We start from the raw sequence: 19,809 nt of genomic DNA on the forward strand, positions 1-19,809 counted from the left end.
TTCAGTGAAAATTTCAGTGAATAGCTCCTCGATGTTCATGTTACCCTGATACTTTTTCAAAAATTTCGAATTTTTCAATTGCAGTGAATACCTACCTAACGAAAAAATTGGAATTATTTAAAAAAAAAAATGAATGACGGCGGGATCGAACCCGGGCCGTCAGCGTGCTAGCCGAGCACGTTACCGCTAGGATAACGCATTATTACAATAATTTAATTTTATTAGGAGTATATATTTTGCAAAAGTATCGTTTTAAAAAATTGCTAAATTTTTAATTTCACTGGATATCTTCTCGATTATCAAATATTCAGTTTTTAAACGATATTTCGATTGATTTGCCATTAACAAAAAAAAAAAATTGGAATTATTTAAAAAAAAAATTGGAATTATTTAAAAAAAAAAATGAATAATGCCGGGATTGAACCCGGGCCGCCGGCGTGCCAGCCGAGCACGTTACCGCTAGGACAACGCGCCCAATTAAAAACATAAATTCATTAGTGGTATATATTCAATACATTGAATAATTTTTTCCATTGAAATTCCACAAGATGTGGTTTCCCCCTTCCGTACATGCTACAGTCGGCTAAATTTCAGTTAAACAAATGAAAAAAAAAAAGCATTCGTCCAGCAGAAAATAAAATTCACCCCGTCGACTTGATGGACACCCCAGCATTGCAATAAACACTTGGTTAATAAAAAAAAACATCCCAGCATTGTGTGTGGCGCCCTCCCTCTCTTGGGGTGCAGTACTACGATGCCACTGGAGTCACTCCTCTCTGGAAGAGATTTTCAGAAATAATTGTGATAACATGGAGAAGAGACTGGAGCCTCTGGATAATTTCGCCATGCAATTTAGAGGAGACACTTCGAAAACAAAATTGAAGAAATTAAGGAAGTTAATACGCGATCCGATTACAGCTGATAATTTATTATGGATTGATAAACTTCTTTGTCAGTTTTTAAAGGAAACAGGGAGTGAGGGATTTGTATCCTTAAAGCAATGAGATTGTTTATTTCTTTGCAAATCTACTCTTTTGAAAATTATTAACATAATTTTCTCAAATCACGTGAAATAATTAACAATTTTCGGAATGAATAATTCAATTTATCAAATAATTTTATTTGAGATAATAAATTCATTAATTTTTGTTAATTACAAAAAAAATCGGAAGGAATTTATTTATTTGTGAAGTCTGTCCTTAATATAACGAATAGAAAGTCAAAGATTTGCCCGACATCGTTGTAGTCCTAGAATTCTTAGGATGGAGTGCAAGAGAGACCCCAGAATATGAAAAACATCTAATGAAATTATTAGAAATGATAGGTCGTCCCCCAGGAGTCGATAAATTTTCAGAGAACCTCACGAGTTTCGAAACTCTGGAGCACTACTTCACACATTTAGGATGTTTAATTATTCTCATGCCAGGAAAGGAACAAATTGTAAAAATCCTTCGATCCCTCCATGAATTATTCACACGACCAAATCGCGTCGACGTTTCGGCAATAAAATTGCAGTACTTGTACGAATCCGTGGAGAACTCCAGTCTCCCAGAGATTTTATCAAGACTAATTAATCCATGTCCTCCAGACATCCGGAGTAATCTTCTGGAAGTTATCTCTGACTTAGTGAAGGCTTCAGAAGTCTGCTGTAAGATTTTCTACTCAAAATTAATAAATCTGATAATTAATTAATTAATTATTTGCATGATTCACGATTTTTGAGGTCACAAAATGCTAAACGAAGATATCGTGAACTCCCTCATACTCCAATTAACAATTTCATACCAGAAATTTCATGAGAAAAATACGAGGGACGAGCTGGTCCTCACGATACAAGTCCTCTGGATGCTGATCAAGTCAGCCCAATCCTCTGGAGATCTGCCCTCAACCTGGAAAAATTCCTCTCCTCAAAATCATGAAGTTATGACGTCAGTGTCTGCAATAGAAGATAAAATCCTTGAAATCACTTGAAAAAATGATTAGACACATTTATTTTTTACATCTCAATTCAGGTGTTTAAAAAATATCTTCATGGAGATCGTTGACGATTCCTCATCAGACTCTCATGTGAAAACGATTCGAAATGATCTGGCAATGATTCTTCTCGGTGGGTTCGTAGCCAAAGCCCCTTGGAACCTAATCAAGTGTGGATTAGCGACAGATATAATAATCTTATCAAAATCCCTTCGAATTCCTCGGACCCAAGAAGATCTATTCTTCACAAAAACACTGCTAGCTCTTCTCTGCCACTTCACCACCTCACCCTTCTGCATTTCTGTAATTTAAACCCCACAAAATTATTCGAATCGATTTGAATTCATTTATCAACAGATTATGACGCAAAACGCAGTGATTCCTGGAATTCTGGGACTCCTGGGCATCGACGAGGGATCGAGAGTCCCAAAAAGGTCTTCCTATTCATCTCAATTGCTTCCCTCCGTCATGAGAACCCTCTCGACACTCGTACCTCAGCTCCTGCATGATTTCCTAGAGTCCCAGGGCCCACAGAAGCTGCTAATCATGTTGGAATGGAGCGTCACGATGGGCCTGAACTCCTCGATTGCTTTGGAAACCTTGAGAACAATTTATTCAATAATATCTCTTCAGATTCCAGATTGTATGATGCAATTCAAAGCTGCTGGAATTCTCACTGCACTCGTCAGTGAGTGACTCTAGAGATAAATAAAAATTAATAAATAAATAAACATTAATAAATTCCACCTATCGACACAGATGTAAATAAATTTCCGTTCGTCTTCCAGACTTGACAAACAGAATAATAACTCTCGAAGAATTAACTCTCCATTCCCAAACCCTCTTAACTCTCCTGATCATGACCCTGGATCACCTCCAACGTGCCAATTCCTCGCTCTCGTCCTGCGAGGATTCCCTAAAAATTATCGAGAAGCTTCTGCAGCGCTGCCAAAACCCCGAGGACTTCGTCATCAATGACAAACTACTCATTTCCCTGGGGTCCTTCACCTGGACCTGCGTAACAGCTTCTTCAGAAGCTCTCCAAAAATTCATAGAGCGTGGAGGAACTTATCTGATTCTCGATACCCTGGACAAGTCCCATCGACATCCTCAGAACATTTTTATGGGAATTCTATCAGACATGTGTGTAAATTCCCACTGCATTCCCCACCTGTGCACCTGGAGAGGCCTAAACAAGTCCAAAGGACTGCTATCTTTGTTATCCAGACTCTGGAGGGATGAGGAACGGAGGATAGGTGTGAAGAGGACACCTAGGGGATGCATCGAGGACATCGAGCTGCCCCTGATGGGGAGGATCCAGTGGAGGAATACCTTCTACACGAAAACCATCGAGAATTACTCTCCGACGTTGGAGTCGTGGGTGGGATCGGTGAGACCGAAAATCTACAGTATCAGGAAGCAGCTGCTGGCGAATGCTGAAGTCTATGAAATCGTGAGGGATCATTACAAAATCCTTGCGGAGGATCTGTCACCGGAGGATGAGATAACCCTCTGCATTGTCGATCAGTTCTTCAGGTTCAGTCGGGGTCAGGTGTGGGGAGAGGTCCTCAGGTATTTGAAGCAGAAGGGGGTTAACCCTTTGGGAGCTGATGGGGAAATGCTCCTGGTGATGTGTCAGAGGCATCGAGAGTGTGGGCTCTACGTCAGGGATTGTCAGGAGAGGATCATCTGGGGGCAGGAAAAAAAAGAAAGGGCGAGGGAAGTCCAGGAGATCAACAGGTTCAGGGATGCTAGGCTCATGGCTGCTCTGGAGGCAGCTCAAACTGTCGACTTCATCGAAAGAACTGCAGATAGGGATTACAGGGTTGAAAGAAAAGAGAGACAAGAAGCTCAGGTTAATCAGGGGTTGAGGTTTCCTCACGGCGTCATCCCTAGTGACTGTCATAGGACCTATCCCGAAAATTGGAATGTCACTGTAAGTTTTTGGGTGGAGAAAACTCCTGGGAATGGTTCGATTTATTGTTATTCATGCTTTTGGTAAAGAAAAATTAATTGTTAATTACTATCTCGTAATTGGAATGTCCGAATATTTATTCATGTTTTCAGACAATTTTTAACCAAGTGCACAGGATCAAGACAGCCCCATCCTTCCCTGACCCTGACAATGTCGAGAGAGCTTCTCCGAGGAGCTTAACGCCAGCTGTTTCCTGTGAATTTTCTGATGACTGGGATTACTAATAAATAAAATATTTTGTGAATTGAATTAAATTGACTGAATGAGGAATATATATATTGAATTGAATTGAATTACATTTATTATTAACAGCCGGTAGTGACGCGAGGATGCAGCGACACCACCACAAGATGTCGCCAGGTACCTGTCAGATACCTGAAAGATTCAAGATGACAACGTAGTTGTTGCCTCACAGGAGAGTTTAATATTGAGTTGTGTCCCCAGTTCGTACCATCATGCCGTACGACCAACAGCCCGGAGGCTCTCAAGTACCGGTTTAAAATTTTCCCCCAGTCAAGTTCCAGTTAAACCCATCGTTTCCCCCAGTGTTACCAGATCAACTGCTGGACCCCCCCCCAGGACGACCAAAAACGCATCGTCTAAAAGTGCTGTTTGAAAAAAAAAATAAAAAAGAGTGCGAGGGAGGAGCGACCTCGAGGGACGACTAGTTCGAAGGACGTCGGCTCCTTAAGGAAATTAAAACAAAAGAACACTTGTTGAAAAATCGGAGCTAGGAGCCCCGTTGGGGAAACGATCAATTCTATTTCTTCACTCGATTTTAGACCAGTTGAGCTGTTTTTTTTTCTTTTTTCAACGATAAATATGGCGTGTGAACAGTGGTGTTTCTTAGTCCGTGGATGTATCGTTGGTTTCACATTGTGCCTTCTCGTTGAATCCAGCATTGTAGTTCCTGGTGAGTCTTCAATTATTTATTTTACATTGAGGTGGAGAATAATTATGCGGGTGGATAATCACATTTGGAGGGGGTGGACGTGCCATCTACACCCGCACATTTCTTTTTTATGATGAAAGATCTGAATTTTTTTCGTCGTGATGATCATTTTTCTTCTCGTCCAATCAGTATTCAAGATTGCATTTGAAAAAATTGAGGTATTTTTTATGTTCTGGGTTTTCTGGGAAATCAGCATTAATTATATTATTTATATTTGAGGTTTTGATGGTCTGGGGAAGGTGTTGGGTTTTTTTGGGGAGATCATTCTTCACTGGGGACATGTAAATGCCTCGGAATTTTTTTGTGAGATCACTCTCTTCTGGGTTTGTAGTTGGAATTTTTTGTCCTGTCTAAACATTGATTGTTCTGAGAATTCTAGATTACCATTAATTTTTTACCTTGAGCAACGATTTTTACTCGAGTTTTCACGATATAATTTCCTAGATTTTAATTGTCCAGATATTTTGCAACAACTTTATTGTTCAAAGGGGAAAAGACTTGTAATTATTAATTAATTCTAGAGACTCTCTCCATAATATTTATATTTTCTTTAAAAAATGTGAATCTCCCCATGAATTTATTCAAAATTATTACAATTATTTTTGTGATTACTATCGTAATTGATTATGCAATTACGAAATCATCTGAATTTTTGAAATATGTTCCTCAATTTTTAATTAAACTACATTTTTTTTTTAACAAACCGAAACGTTCGGTGTCTAGGACTAATCAGTAATTGCGTAATTAATTTTTTAGTTCCACGATGAGCCGACTAGATTCTCAGATGAGTGACTCGACAATAGATTCTCGTGGTTCTACAATTCCCTTGAATAATTCCTACAACATATGAACTTTGTGCTTTGATATCCACGTAATAGAAAAGTCATGGAAAATACTGCTATTAAAATTGCTGCTCTTCCAACTGGTGGTTTGCGCTCAACCAGCGGAAAAGTGGAAAATCCAAGAAAGAAAATAATTATTTCTATGGGAATGCATATCGAGGCCGGATTAAATCGCATTGAACCCGTCTATGCAAAGAATTGGAGGGAAATTATTGGGATTCGTTAGTTGGAAGCTCCTGAGGTTTTCTGACGTACGTGGAGCAATGAATATCAAATATTTAAGTTGAACTCCCGTCAATCCTTTATTCCGTGAATATTTCGATAATAATCAGGAATTATTTGAGGGTTTTATATCCTTCTTGGGTGGATTATCGATTAACCTAGTCATCAATTTGCTCTATGACGAAGCGAAAACCTCAAAAAGCCAGAAATCGATCCGAGGCGACTACTCAAACTAAAGTACCCAAAGTTATTCAGAAAAAAACCTGAATAAATTAAAGAATAACCGAGTTAAAATTTCCATTCACCCCCCACTAATTTCGTAAGCATTTCATAAATGAAGAGGTTTCCAAGGATTCACACACAAACTTCTTTTGTATCCCTCAGAATCCCCCAAGGAAGATTCTCCCGATAAATCTCCATAAACCTCTCCCATTCTCCGATAATCCACCAAGAATCTCCTCCCACGGACTTCCACAAACTGAAAAATATGATAAAAAAAAAACTTTCACTCGTGGAAAAATCCTGAATCTCCCTTTCCCTTAAAATAGCTGGCGCCTGTGTCTTATCAACCTGTCAGGTTGCACTGTTAACTGAAAGAAAAAAAAAATTCAAGACCTTCTACGGTCCGGTTCTCTCAGCTCTTGGAGTGTTTAACGACTGTCTTACGGAAAATGGGTCGATCATTCGTTTTAACTTGTCGAGTGAGAATTCACTTCTTGTCATTTTAAAAAATCTTTATTTTTCATTTAAACCTCGCGTATCGATTCGTCCACTTGTAAAATCGCGTGCCGAACCGGCGGTGCGAGGGAATGGCCAGTATTTATTTATTTACTTTTTCAATGGGGGAATAAGTTATGGAAAACTTGACTGGTGCTGGAAAGGATGACTCATTCCACCTACTACATCTCCAAAGTGCCCAGTCATGTTGATTCCACTCACGAGTCCGACAATCTTCGATTTAAAACAATTAGAAAATAATCATCATGACTCCATGATTATTTTCATCGTCTCAAAGTTATTTCATACTTTTAATTTTCAGGGTTGAATCCCGGAAATTTTTATCTCACTCGACTTCCATTTAAATCTCAGGAAATATCGTAATGCAAAAAGGAAATAGTACGTTGATATTCTGCTCACATCATTTTTTAATTAAGTATTCTATTTTATAATCAGTCATTGCGGGTAAATGATAAAAAAACGAGGAGCTTTAGCAAAAAATTGAAAATTCATGGCATTTTCTTCCTGAATATTTTAATCCATCATTTTTTTCGCACGCTAAATTTAAAAAATAGTGATAACAACGGAAAAAGTGATTAATCAGGATTTATCGTAGTGTTCTATGGTGTGTCCTGGAATTAATTAAAATTAAAACATTTAAATAGGAAATATAGGATATTCTGTAATTTAGAACTCACAAATGACCTATTAGCATATCACGTGGTTAATCAATTATTTAAACATTTCGTGGATAGATTAGATTAGGCCAATAGTGACTGCACGTTCTGAAGAAATAAAACGTAAATGTAATGGAAATAGAACAGTAAACTACTAATGATCTCACATGTTTTCGAGATAATTTTTAAATTATGTCGTGAAATTGTGGAAGACGAGAGAATTCTTCACCTCCCGTTGAATATTTATTAATCTTCCTAATTCATGACTAAGTGAATATGTCAAATGTCATCTTTCATTCTCACATTATCCCTTAAACCGCCTAATTTTCAAGATAAATGTTTATTAACAGTAATTCTCATTCCAATCGTGGACAATTTTTTTTTCATTCAATTGGTTTTTTTTTCGAGTTAGAAACAATTAATTATTTCTTCAGTTTTTGGGTATTTTGGATTAGAGAAGAGAATTAAGAAATTGCTGAATAATTTTTTTATTTATTTGTTGAAAATTTATTGGTATTTGAATTAATTCAATTCACTTAATTTATTCGATTGCTTCTTTTTCATTTTTATAAAAAATAATCAGATAAAATCAGGAAAAAATCAGTGCCAAATATTCGGTCTCCAGAAATAATTCGATAAGTTATGGCGTCATTCTGTTATAATTATGATCAATTAGTGACATCATTCGTATTCAATAGGCCCATTGTTTCTTCATGCTACGTACATTTTTCTCGTCCGAGGATTGAGTCGATGACAATAATTATTTATTCAATCCTCGTGAGGGAGAGATGACTTGGTGCCTCAGAATTACAAGGCTGAGAGGTAGAGAGATTGAAAGTGCATTCCAATTTGTAGACACAAAGGCGCGTTGTTATTATTTCGAATGCCAACACAAAGAGAGATTACCAGAAATACGTCATTTTGTTAATTGTTGGATTATATTGGCTACTGCCATAAGTGGTGGGACAGTTAATTATCAGAAAAGCCTGGTTAATTATTTGAAACTTGAAAATCCTCAAGAAATGTTCTCTGAAAAAACTCATAAATTAAATTCAAAAGTTAATCGCAGTACAAATAAAATAAATAAATAAAATAGTGCAATTTCATTGAAAAGTAGGAAAAAATGCAATTGTTGTTGTCTCATTGTGTGTCGTACAAAATTTTATAATGTGAGGATAAACAAATTGGATAAATCAAATTTATGAAAACGGGAATTTTCAAAACGAAGTGCGTAATTTTTTTAAAATTGCATTGTAAACATTTTTTAGAGTGAACACCTACATGAGGTCATTAAGCTCGTCTTACCCACCACGCGTACTTGTACTTCATTGCTTGATTGGTCCATCCTATATACTAGTGGCTCTTCATTGGACAATTACACATCCCAACTGCACATATCCACCATCACACCCTAATGTTGATAATGAATAATAAGAGTTAATTGCAAATGATGAATTCTATGGGCTCTGATCTTGGTAAACGAAGGTCAGGATTATAATTAGTGACGATTGATTGTGAAGCGATTGTCCACGGCCTCGTGCTCCAATATCACAATATTTATCGCAATATATTTTTATCGACATTTTTCATGCACGATAACCCCCGCATTAATGACTGCAGCAAACGATTTAATTCGGAGAAAATCTTTCATTAATACAGAATTCGTGGATTAATTGAGGAGATTCGAGTGACGGATGATGGATTTTTCGGGGAAATTTAAAGAAATAAAAAAAAAATTACACTTGGCATTCGAAATTCAAAAATCGTGGGATTTTCACATGTTACATGCGATTTCTGTATTCATTGACGAATCAGTTAATTTTATAAATATTCCAGCAATTCTCAATTATCAAATCCATATTACACTGAAAACCTGTGAAAGCCTCCAAAATTCATTCAAGCTTCGATTGAAAAATAAATCATCATTAAATTATCCTGACAAACCCGAAATTGAGTGGTCGTCCTTAATTAAAATTGCATTCAATCCAAACAAAACAAATTGACATGTCAAAAAGCGCAGAAAATTCACACAATTCCCATTGACGACTACAGAATGACAATACGATGTGATACCAGGGATTACAGATGTCTTACGTAATTTTTGGTAAATTTTTCTCGGTGTATATTTGTCTAATTCAGTCTGAAGCCATGGATGTTCTCCAAAGCGACGATGTAGTGGTCAGGGCGAGGCCAGGCAACTGCGGTTAATACCCGGCTGTAGCTGATGCCTCCCTGCAATATATCCATACATCTTCAACATCTATAGAAGCCCAATGCACATCCGCACCGTGGGTTTTAATACAACCATCCGAGAAACAGTCACGTTTGAAATTTTCTACCACCAGTCTCGGCCAGAGTGCAACGAACCCGCCAATTTTGCGATTTTCCGTGCGTCACGAACGCCTCGTTTTAGAAACAACACCGCATGAAAGTTTCTTTTTATTTACACCCCTCGGAGCCCTTTTCGGGGGACCTCGTGCGGAATTTATTTCACTTTTCGTTTGGCGACAGTTTATCTGCACGAGAGAATGTGTCCTAGGTCCACTGCAAACTGAATTTCAGGTTTTAAGAATGATGATGGAATATCTCCGGAAGGGAGGGAGATAGCGCATTTTTTTTGAGGAACTTTTTTGTAGGGATCAATTAGACCTACATGAAAGGTGGTTACAAAAATTTTGATATCTCTCTTAGATTTTGAGATTTTACAAACTTTAGTATGTTTTAAAGTGAGTTGTCGTTCAATTCATTTTGTTGGAGAGGAATTCACTGGTGAATAGTGGGAGATACGGATGAAAGTACTGAATAAAAAATGTCCCTCCGTTTTTAATACAGAAATTATAATTTATGTGTCATTTGCGTATTCCTGTTAATTAACGAGATTATTGATAATTAATATGGATATCTAATCTGCACTAGGGGCGATCCTGTAAAAACGAGAATATCTCGTTCAATAATCAAAGTACTGAAAAAATTTATAAGATACATTTTTTTTTGTATTAACAGAGCAACATTTTTTATTTACAACTTTTGTCTGCATCTCGTGTAGTTTAGCCGCAAATTCACACAATTGACTTGTTCAAATTGACCCGGCAATCAGCTCTAAAAGCGAAGTTCATTTTCGCATTTGCGTCCCCTAAAAAAATTAATTCCCGAAATAAAACTCAATGGACTGAGAGGCCCCAGAACATGAGCTAGCGTATGAACTATTTACAGTCGTTGTTTCAATTCAATGCAATGAGTTGAGAGCGGTCACTTGACCTCGTGACCCTATTGTTGTGCTTTGAAATTTAATGTAATTGGTGAAATGGAATGTAATTTAGAATGATGTAATTAGGACGATCATTTGGTATTGATGATGAGATGATTAATTAAGCAGTTCATATGATCGAAAAATTAGAAATTAATTTGATAATCCACAGCAGCTGCAATTGAATTCTCAGTGTTTTCCAAATTTTTCCTCTAGCTTCGAAGTTTTATAAAAAAAATCAATAACAATTCAAAGAATTATGGAAAATATATTTTCAATATCTTATATTTATTTTGAGAAATTCCACAATTTTTTATAGCATCAGCCTAAGAATTTGGTAATTTATTTAAATTGCAATGCAATTATCCCTTTAATTTTATTCTAAATTTGTTAATTAAAATAATTCATGTCTCGTATTAAAAAAAATTCCCATTATTCAGAAATGAATAATTCCGTAAAAAAATGACGAAAATGGAAATAATGAAATTAGAAAGAATTTCATTTCAGGAAAATCAAAATTTCATGATCTCTGTCTAATGGTGCACTGACACACATGTTTGCATTGACCGAAGGTCAGGGCCAGCAGGCAACGACCTGAGCTCCCGCACCCAGAAAAGACAGTGTAAAAAAAAAATTTTAAAAATGGAGAATTAGAAGGGAAAGGTTGGATGATCGTAGAGCGTGTCGAATTTGCGTTGGCCACCGACGCGGATCGTTCCAGCTTTTGCTCTCTGACTTACGCCATAATCCAGCACATGTTACTACGACAATATGCGTCCGGTGATTGTTCCAACCGCCACAAACAATTGAAAAAAAAAACCAATTAAAAGCCCAAGAATATTCCCCCATTGTCCCCCCGTACCCTTTCTCCAAAAGTAGATCAGCCAAATATTTATTCATTCTGACGTGAAACCTCGTCTTATCAATTGTCAAATAAATTTATCATGTGCTCTGTTCGTTGGAAAAACTATTCCAAAAAAATACTCTGCACATTTGAAATGTTTTAATAATTATTTTTTAATTTTAATGCAACAATTTCATTTAAGAAATCGGGAAATTCAATCTCGAGGGAATTGAAGGGCTCGAGTGAAGCCAGTGGAAAGCGAGAGGAACTTTATTATAAATTAATAAAATATATTTCACCCTCGTATTTACGATAGAACATTATATAAAAAATATTTTGCAATTGTTATCTTTCTGCAATAATCTTAATAGAAATGGTAGGAATGGTTCATAAATGGAAAAATAATGATCGACGACTTTTCAGGATTTATCGCCCTCTGAAAATTCACCCCGAGAACTTCGCACACATGCTCGACACATGTCCGTTAATCCGTGTTGTTGAGCTCTCAGTTTTTATTTTCATCAGCTCCTCTTTGCAGGAGAGAAATTACAAACTTAATTGCAGGGGAATAAATTTTTGCTCCAACACTTGGTTTCCAAGAGAACCGGAAGCTCAATGGCTTCATTCACTAGTTGAAAATTATTTTTCAACTCTCCATTCTATTTATTACTATTATCATTTGCCATATTTTATTTATTTATCTTTGATAGGAAAATGAAGAGATAAAAAATAATTCTCTATTCAGTGAACAGAGAATTTGTTATCCCCAAAATTTTGCAATAAATATTTTTCCCTCAAGATTCTCTCAACCCGATTGAAGTCACAGGATTGAATTTCTCGATGAAACCAAATTGAATTGATTTTATCGATCAGTAAAAACGATATTCACTCAATCTATCGGACTTTCTCGTAATTTCAAGCATGAAATTACCGAGAAAAATTGAATCTGATTTATAAACCGGTGAATGTCTATTTTTATTTGATATTTATATTGGGAATAGTCTCTCGTGTCGAAAAATAATGCTGTTTTTTTATTTTTTATAAGTGTTTAGAGAGCGAAGGGTCGGAAGGGAATGAGCACAGGCCCATTAGAAAGCAGAGAAATTTTCTCAATTGAAATAACAATCCATTGCGCTCTATTAGCTCTCGGTACGAGAAAAAACCGTTCCCGTAACTCACAATTTCCCACAGCAGTTGTGGAATCACTTTAGCAATTATGAAATAAAATAAATAATAATAATTCATGAAAATAAATTCCGCTAGACGTCCAATTAAACAGTTCCCATTACAATTTGATCTGGAATACCGAGGGGAGATTATTAATAATACTTCTTCATAAATAAATAATAAAAATTTATTCTTCACACCGAAATTCGCGGAAGTTTTTGTCTACGCATCGCGTAATTAATCCCAATGATTGCGCAATTGTTTACCGCGGAATTTGTTTAATATTTAATTCCACGTAATCCGACAATCGAATGGAGTACATGCGCAATTAAGTGGATAACGAAATAAATAGGGAGAGGCCATTTTGTCTTTATCTCAATTATTTTTCTGGTTTATTTTTTATTTATTCATTTTTTTTCTTCTTTTATTTTTTACGCCGGATAATTCTTCTCGAATTTTATGACCGATTTCCAAGATTTCCGGTTGTTTAATTAACTGAATAAAATATAATTAAATAATCAAGTATTTTGATGATTATTAATTATTTATGCAGAACAACAATGAAGTATTTGGCTCTGGAATTAACAGAAAATTTACGGTTTATGAAAATTGATACATTCTCTTTTCGAATTTTTCAAATGTTTTCTAATGTTGCAGAGCAACAAATTCAACTTCGTCTGGAGAAAGTGCAAGTAATAAAATGATTGCAAAATCTTGGAGAACCTATTAGATATGAAATTAAACTTCAATGAAATATCTGATATTTTAAAATACAAACGAGGGACTAACAATTCCTCTATTAATAGAATATCATGAATTGTTTATTGCTGATGAAAAGTGATAATTTTATTCGTCGTCTCTGAGAATCGTATGTTCCATATCAATTTTTATTATTTTATTTTGTTCACAATCTGGAAATTGAAATCAATTTTCGTTTTTCTTGAATCATTGGGATATTTATAATAACAATGTTGAAGGGCCCGAATTTACATAAAGGTTGGGATATCAAACATCTCTGAATTCCCAGTGAATTTCCATAATAATATTTAACGTGAATATAAATAAATGATTTAAATCATTCATCTGGGGATTTTTCTAAAGAAAATATTCTGAAGAATAGAAAGACTTAGAGTACCTGGAACTATTTAAATACCTGAGACCTATTTTCTAGAGATAAGTTTCTTGCACCACGAATAAAGCGTAAAATACAAAATAAATAAATGAATATATCCATTATTAATAAATTATTGAAAATTGAATGACATCTGAATTTCAAATTATGAGTTCGATTTCAATTTCCATTAAAAACGCTCACTAAATTTGTGTTTTATCTTGAAAATTCAAGGAGATTAGGTTTTCGTGTAAATATATATCATATATATCATTTATGTTCCAATGAAAGCTTGACTTTTCGATAGATATATATTGAAAGAGAATTATTGAGTGCTATATGAACCTGAAAATATAAAATTACCGGAGTAATCAAGAAATTGAATGACTCGTCAATGAAACATTTTCCAGAGATCGAATGTCGTCTACTCGTTGCTTAAAATTTCAAGTCTTGAAATTTCAAGTGTAATTTTCCAACAGTGTACACTATTTTTTTTATTCATTACTGTATTGAGACTCGTGGTTAGCAGCAAGGACTGGTTTTGCGAGTTCCAACCGGTCGCGATAGTGTAACATCGTTTGATCAAAAAAATAACGAGGAAAAACGCATTGAGCCTTGGATCCAGAAAGATCTTAAAAATCTATTATAAACCCAACGACCTGATGGATCTTTCCAGATAATCCAATCGGGGGAGGAGGTAAAGTTCTTCATTCTGGGGTAAAAATTTGGGGTAAAAATTGGAGGAAAGAAAAAATTAAATATTCGTAGAAAGAGATTACTACAAGAATATTATTATTCTTCCTCATTTTTTTTACTTTCACCCAAAAATCGATCAATTAATCTGATTTTAATCAGTAGTCCAATCTGAATAATTATTCATTTTATTTATTTCAATGGAATATTTTATATCACTCAATATCTCTCCAGCACTGTAGCTCTTTGTGGCACATGGAATTTCGTCGATTATTCCATCAACGAAATAAATCATTTTCTTTTTTAATTAAGGACATTAAAATATAAGGGACTGGGGATTACAACGCCCCATTGAACTGGAAAATAAAGAACTCTCTTCATCAGAAAAGATTTATCAAAATGTAAAAAAACAAGAGTTCCATTATATATTCTATTGTTTTTTTGATAATAGATTGACAATAATTTATTTGTCTGGCATTTTTTTATCATCTTTATCTCTTTGTTTCTTTATCTGATAAATGACTCTAATCACAATTAATATTGAAGATCATCAAAAATGAATTAATTTAACGAAAACATTAATACTCAATTACAGATTAACTTTGAAAATTTACAAAACATAAAAAATAGTATTTTTGGGCTTTTTGTGATAAAAAAAAAATAAAACTTACATTTCCACGACTACAATTACTTCAATTCGAGACGCAAAACAACCGAATAGTATTGTTTATAAATTAAACATTGAATCTATTCCCTCGGACGGAATCGACTTGTTTATCACCTTCGAATTATCTCTGGGTGCTCAGGAAAAAATATGAAAAAAAATATTGACGACAAAATGACAAACAATTCGTTGACATCTAGGATACAATGGGTTGCTGGCAGGTGCATAAAGTGCTCATAAACGTAAAGCTGAGATAAATTGAGAGAGTGCAGTGTAATCCTCCATCTGTTATTTTTTTTTCAGAAACGTGTCCTTGTGTTTATGTAAGCAGCAATGTGCTCTGGGATTACGCAAAGACTAGTACAGTGTAATCGCAATCTTCTGGAATTTATTCCCTCCTGTCCAAGGAAACTTACGATCGTTCAATAATTCTTATGATATTGCTTTTTATTTTCCTTTTGCACGGGCCGATGTATTCGTTGTCACTCGGTGCATTAAGAGGGATTAAATTCTACGGTACAGGACAGCCGTATCAATACGTATATTCAATTGCAAGTTCAATGTCGAAACAATTAGCTGCTCTCAGCGTTTATTTATATCCAATTGCTCGTGTCCGGAGTTTTGCATTCGTGATTTCGAGATTTATTAGACTATTTCCGTTATTTTTTGTATTTTTTTCCCCCTTTTTTTTCATTTCTGAGAAATCATTGATTATTTAATGGAAACATGAATTTCGGAATTGCTCGGGAGGGGAAATAGCGACGATTATTCCATTTTTGAGGGTGGAGAAGTCGGTGGAAAATTCTACTGGAATTTTATATCATTTTCTATTTTTTTTTTGACTTGAAATTTTTTAATTTGACATTTTTTGGGTCAGCCTTTTAGGAAATTTACAACATTTTGACTATTAATTTCAATTCCGCTTAATTATTAATTATTCATTTCTCCAGGCAATTATGAAAATTATATCAACCGCGAATAAACCTAGAAATTAATTATCATAAAAAATCATTAATCATTGCACAACAAATATTTTGATCTTTGTGTTGTCATGACTCTGAAAATTGACGGAAATAATTCTTAAAAGTCAATTCGACAATACTTCTCACCAATTTTTATCTCCGCAAAATAATAATAATAATAACAACAATTTCGTGGTATTAGGATGATTAAAAATAATTGATTGAAAATTTCCAGACTTCAATGAAAAATAGCGCAAAATCGAGTGATAATTCTCACAATTTTTTTATCCCTAGAAATTGATTGATATTCGATCCAAATAAACGATTCTCTTCCTCACGGTTTTTCCCCAGAAATCTGGTAAATCGAGAATAACTTGCGGTTTGCTTTCAAATAAATCACCGCTGGTGATGGTGAGTAGGTCGAGCTCAAGTATTTTTTTACGTCTCCTTTGTTTTTCACGGTTATATATCTCTTTCCTGTTGTCACGACTCAGTGTCTAGATCTCACCGATTGAAGCGTGACAATGACTCGTCCCATGTATTCCCAGGGATCGGTGGGCAGTCAAATCAATAATACCATTTTTTATTCGTTATCTCACCGAGTGGTGCCTGAAAATCGGAATTTTCACGATCCACTACAACTTTCATTTCCGCAACGTCATCATGTAACTTAACTTTTACCTGTGTACATGCGAAACTCATTACTGCCCTCGCTGTGTAATTAGATATGCATCAGATTGTATTTCGATTTTTAGGGGGAGTTAATATTTCGTTTTTGGAATTAAAAAAAAAATCATTCGAAATGAAAATCGAATTTGCACATTGTGGGAAATTTTACATTTTTTTAATTTACGAATCACTAAATGCAATAAATAAATACAATAATGTTCTTTTTCAATTAAAATCAGAAATAGTTCGTAAACTGGAAAGAATTTACGGCGTTACAAATTTCTTACAATAGTTTCTCGAAAGATAAATAAAAAAATCATTCCCCGAATTTATGAAGAAGTCAAACTCGACAAGAACAGATGCCTCTTTGTATGTTGGCTGAAAGTATTAAAAAAAATTGAAGGCATCCTCGAAGTCAAGAACCCTTCACAATTTACGTTCCGACATTAACTGTCGGATATTTCACACTCACCAATTCCCCTCGTAAATAAAGACTCAAATTGTGGGATGTTAAAAGGCTGACTTGTCTAACCAATTGGTATCGGCATTTCCTATTACGAATCTTCAATTCGTCGAGGTAATTTACTATTCTAATGGCACCACATCATCAATGCATTCAAGTATTTGCGTCATCATTTCAATGTTCACCGTATTCCACTTTTTTTCCTCGCAGACGTCTTTCAAACGTCATTTTTCAAATTACCGAACCTCCAATTGCGCAGTTAATAAGATATTTAATGTCCTCAGTGTAGCATTAAAATTACTTCAAGTCATCTGAATCATTAAATGCATGAGTTCAAGTTCAATGTCAATGAAAAAATGTTTTAAAAACCCAAAAATTGAATTTTTCGTATTAAATAATAATTCAACGTGAAATATAACTAAATTATCGGAATATCAAAAAAAAAAATAATTAATTAACTCGAAATCCCATCAATGATTTTCCCTATTTATTATTAACAAATTGACTAGCAACTTTGATAATCCCAAAATAAAATCAAGCAACGAATAGAATTGTTTGTATTCATTAAATTAAATATTTAGAAATTTAATTTCAAATGGATTGCGTAAAAATCCCCGTCGACCCTCACATCCAATTGCGCGTCATAATTGCGCGTAATTTTCATAATGAGAGCACCTAGTCCCTAATGAATAACAATAGAGTCGTATGAAAACCTAGAGACATGGAATTGGAGCAGTCTTTTATCAACTCAGGTGTATGACAGTTACACGCTGTGAAATTTGAAACAAAAAAAAAAAACGAGTTCTCGTATGCAGGTCACGTGTCGTGATGACCCCGGGGAATATTGAGGTCCGAATGCAGAACAGGAAAAGCATTTTCTGAGAATTCAACGGGATGATTAATGGGGTGAAAGGAAGGGGGAGGTTCTCGAGGTCGATCGATTGGGTATTGAGACAATCCCTTCTAGTATTCCCCGGTTGTTATTTCTAGGTCGGTATTTATTCGCCGAGGAGATGATAATCCTCGCCACTCCTCATTTCAGTGGCTCATTTCCAGGATTTAGTGATTGCTTTCATGGAATTTATTCTTTGTTCTGTCATTAAATGAATGGATAAATAAATAGAATATATACAATAATAAAATCGTTGAGAAATAAAATCTTTCTGCCACGCTACGTGGAGAGAAAAATACCGGGAAAATTACGGAACTTTCGCGTATTCGTGGTACTGGAGGTACGTAAAATTATCCGGGAAGTTTCGTAAAAATTACTGATCGCTACGAAAATTTTTACGGAATTTACGGTATTTTTTCCCGAAAACCAAGGTCACCACGAACACATGAAAGTTCCGAAAGTAATTTTTCCGGTATTTTTCTTTCTGTGCAGCCTCAAGGGCGAGGACCAGGATTTTTAGGATTTTTAACGATTTTTCGTGGGAGAAACTGAATTTTTGGTTCACCGATTTCCAATGACCAGTCATTCGGATAAATCAGTTTGTTTTTGTTGAAAAAAACGGGGGAATAATAGATAATGCGAACTTTATTCTGTTTATGTAATTGCACGATAAGGGCAATCAAATTGAGGAAGATATTCCCAAAATACTTTGATTCATTGAGAATTCAGTCTCGATTTCTTCACAGCAATCGATTTTCTCGAAGAATTCATCAATTGCGAAATTTCTTTGTGTTTAATATTATTCCAAAAATTACAGAATTTCTACACGTCCCAGGCAATTTATTATTCTTCATATGTACCCTCGAGGAAACTACAACAGGATGTGGATTTTATCTATATCCAAATGGCAGTAGCAACGCCTTTTCTATTTCATGAGGATTCCTATGGGATGTACCTGAGCCCACACTTCTAGCTTTCACTCCATTCAAATTTTTTTCTGTAAAGATAATAGTCGTTTATTTTTGCAAATAAAATCACTCCATAAAACCTACCATTATCTGTCATCTTTCTACTCTCAGATAACTAGCAACAATAATTAATAATAATGACCCCATCCCAATAATTCCAATTCTTCGAATTTAAATATTCATTCAAACCAATTTTCCCGCTTCGTTCAGCAAGTCGAATTGATTTCTTGAATATTATTAATGACAGTAATTATAGTAATTAGTTAGAAAATCAATTATCCACTTTTATACTAGATTTAAGGTGAAGATAATCGGGAATTGATGTGAATTAAAGTAAATGCAGTAGGAAATTACAACTGCGCGGATCTGACTGGTTCTCTCGACAAATTATTTCCTCGTTGAAATATTTTCTTGAATAATTATCTCCTCATTCGGATTGGGATGACGACATTCATTAACAATAATTCCGTTGACAGGAAATAATTATTGCAGGCAGGCACAGAATGGTACGAGCTTCGACACGATAATCGATACTATTACCAATCTTTGAGTCTATTTACGCCTGCAATTATCGAAATAATAAACAGAAGAGGACGAGTAAAATGGATGAGAGTACACTGTAATTGAACTCTTAACTCAGTGCACTTCATGTACTCTCCAAGCACTTGAGATAACACAGATGAAAAACCATTCCTCAATTACTTCACTTATCAATCGGAAATCGGCATCGTTCATTTATTTATTTATTTAATTCTTTCATATCACTTCCC

General features: G+C 35.0%; 2 protein-coding genes across 3 annotated transcripts in view; both read left to right on the forward strand.

Moving 5' to 3' along the window:
* The first annotated feature begins 777 nt into the window (after positions 1-777).
* LOC105269704 (cilia- and flagella-associated protein 69-like) lies at positions 778-4,211 on the forward strand. Of its 2 annotated transcripts, none has more exons than XM_011310163.1 (7): positions 778-986; positions 1,216-1,648; positions 1,724-1,928; positions 2,013-2,277; positions 2,332-2,662; positions 2,763-3,910; positions 4,042-4,211. In XM_011310163.1, the coding sequence occupies exons 1-7, from the start codon at positions 810-812 to the stop codon at positions 4,171-4,173; spliced, it is 2,691 nt and encodes an 896-aa protein (XP_011308465.1). In that variant the 5' UTR covers positions 778-809; the 3' UTR covers positions 4,174-4,211. The 2 variants fall into 2 exon arrangements, with proteins under 2 accessions (XP_011308465.1, XP_011308476.1); XM_011310174.1 differs by having other exon boundaries at positions 1,745-1,928.
* A 167-nt stretch (positions 4,212-4,378) lies between these two features.
* The window catches only part of l(1)G0289 (lethal (1) G0289), a 21,674-nt gene continuing 6,243 nt past the window's right edge, over positions 4,379-19,809 (forward strand). The window contains exon 1 of the mRNA XM_011311855.1: positions 4,379-4,862. Coding sequence (XP_011310157.1) covers positions 4,772-4,862 — 91 coding nt within the window. The 5' untranslated portion in view covers positions 4,379-4,771. The remainder of the gene's footprint in view (positions 4,863-19,809) is intronic.

Source organism: Fopius arisanus, unplaced genomic scaffold, assembly GCF_000806365.1.
Source record: "Fopius arisanus strain USDA-PBARC FA_bdor unplaced genomic scaffold, ASM80636v1 scaffold00003, whole genome shotgun sequence".
NCBI lineage: Eukaryota > Metazoa > Arthropoda > Insecta > Hymenoptera > Braconidae > Fopius > Fopius arisanus.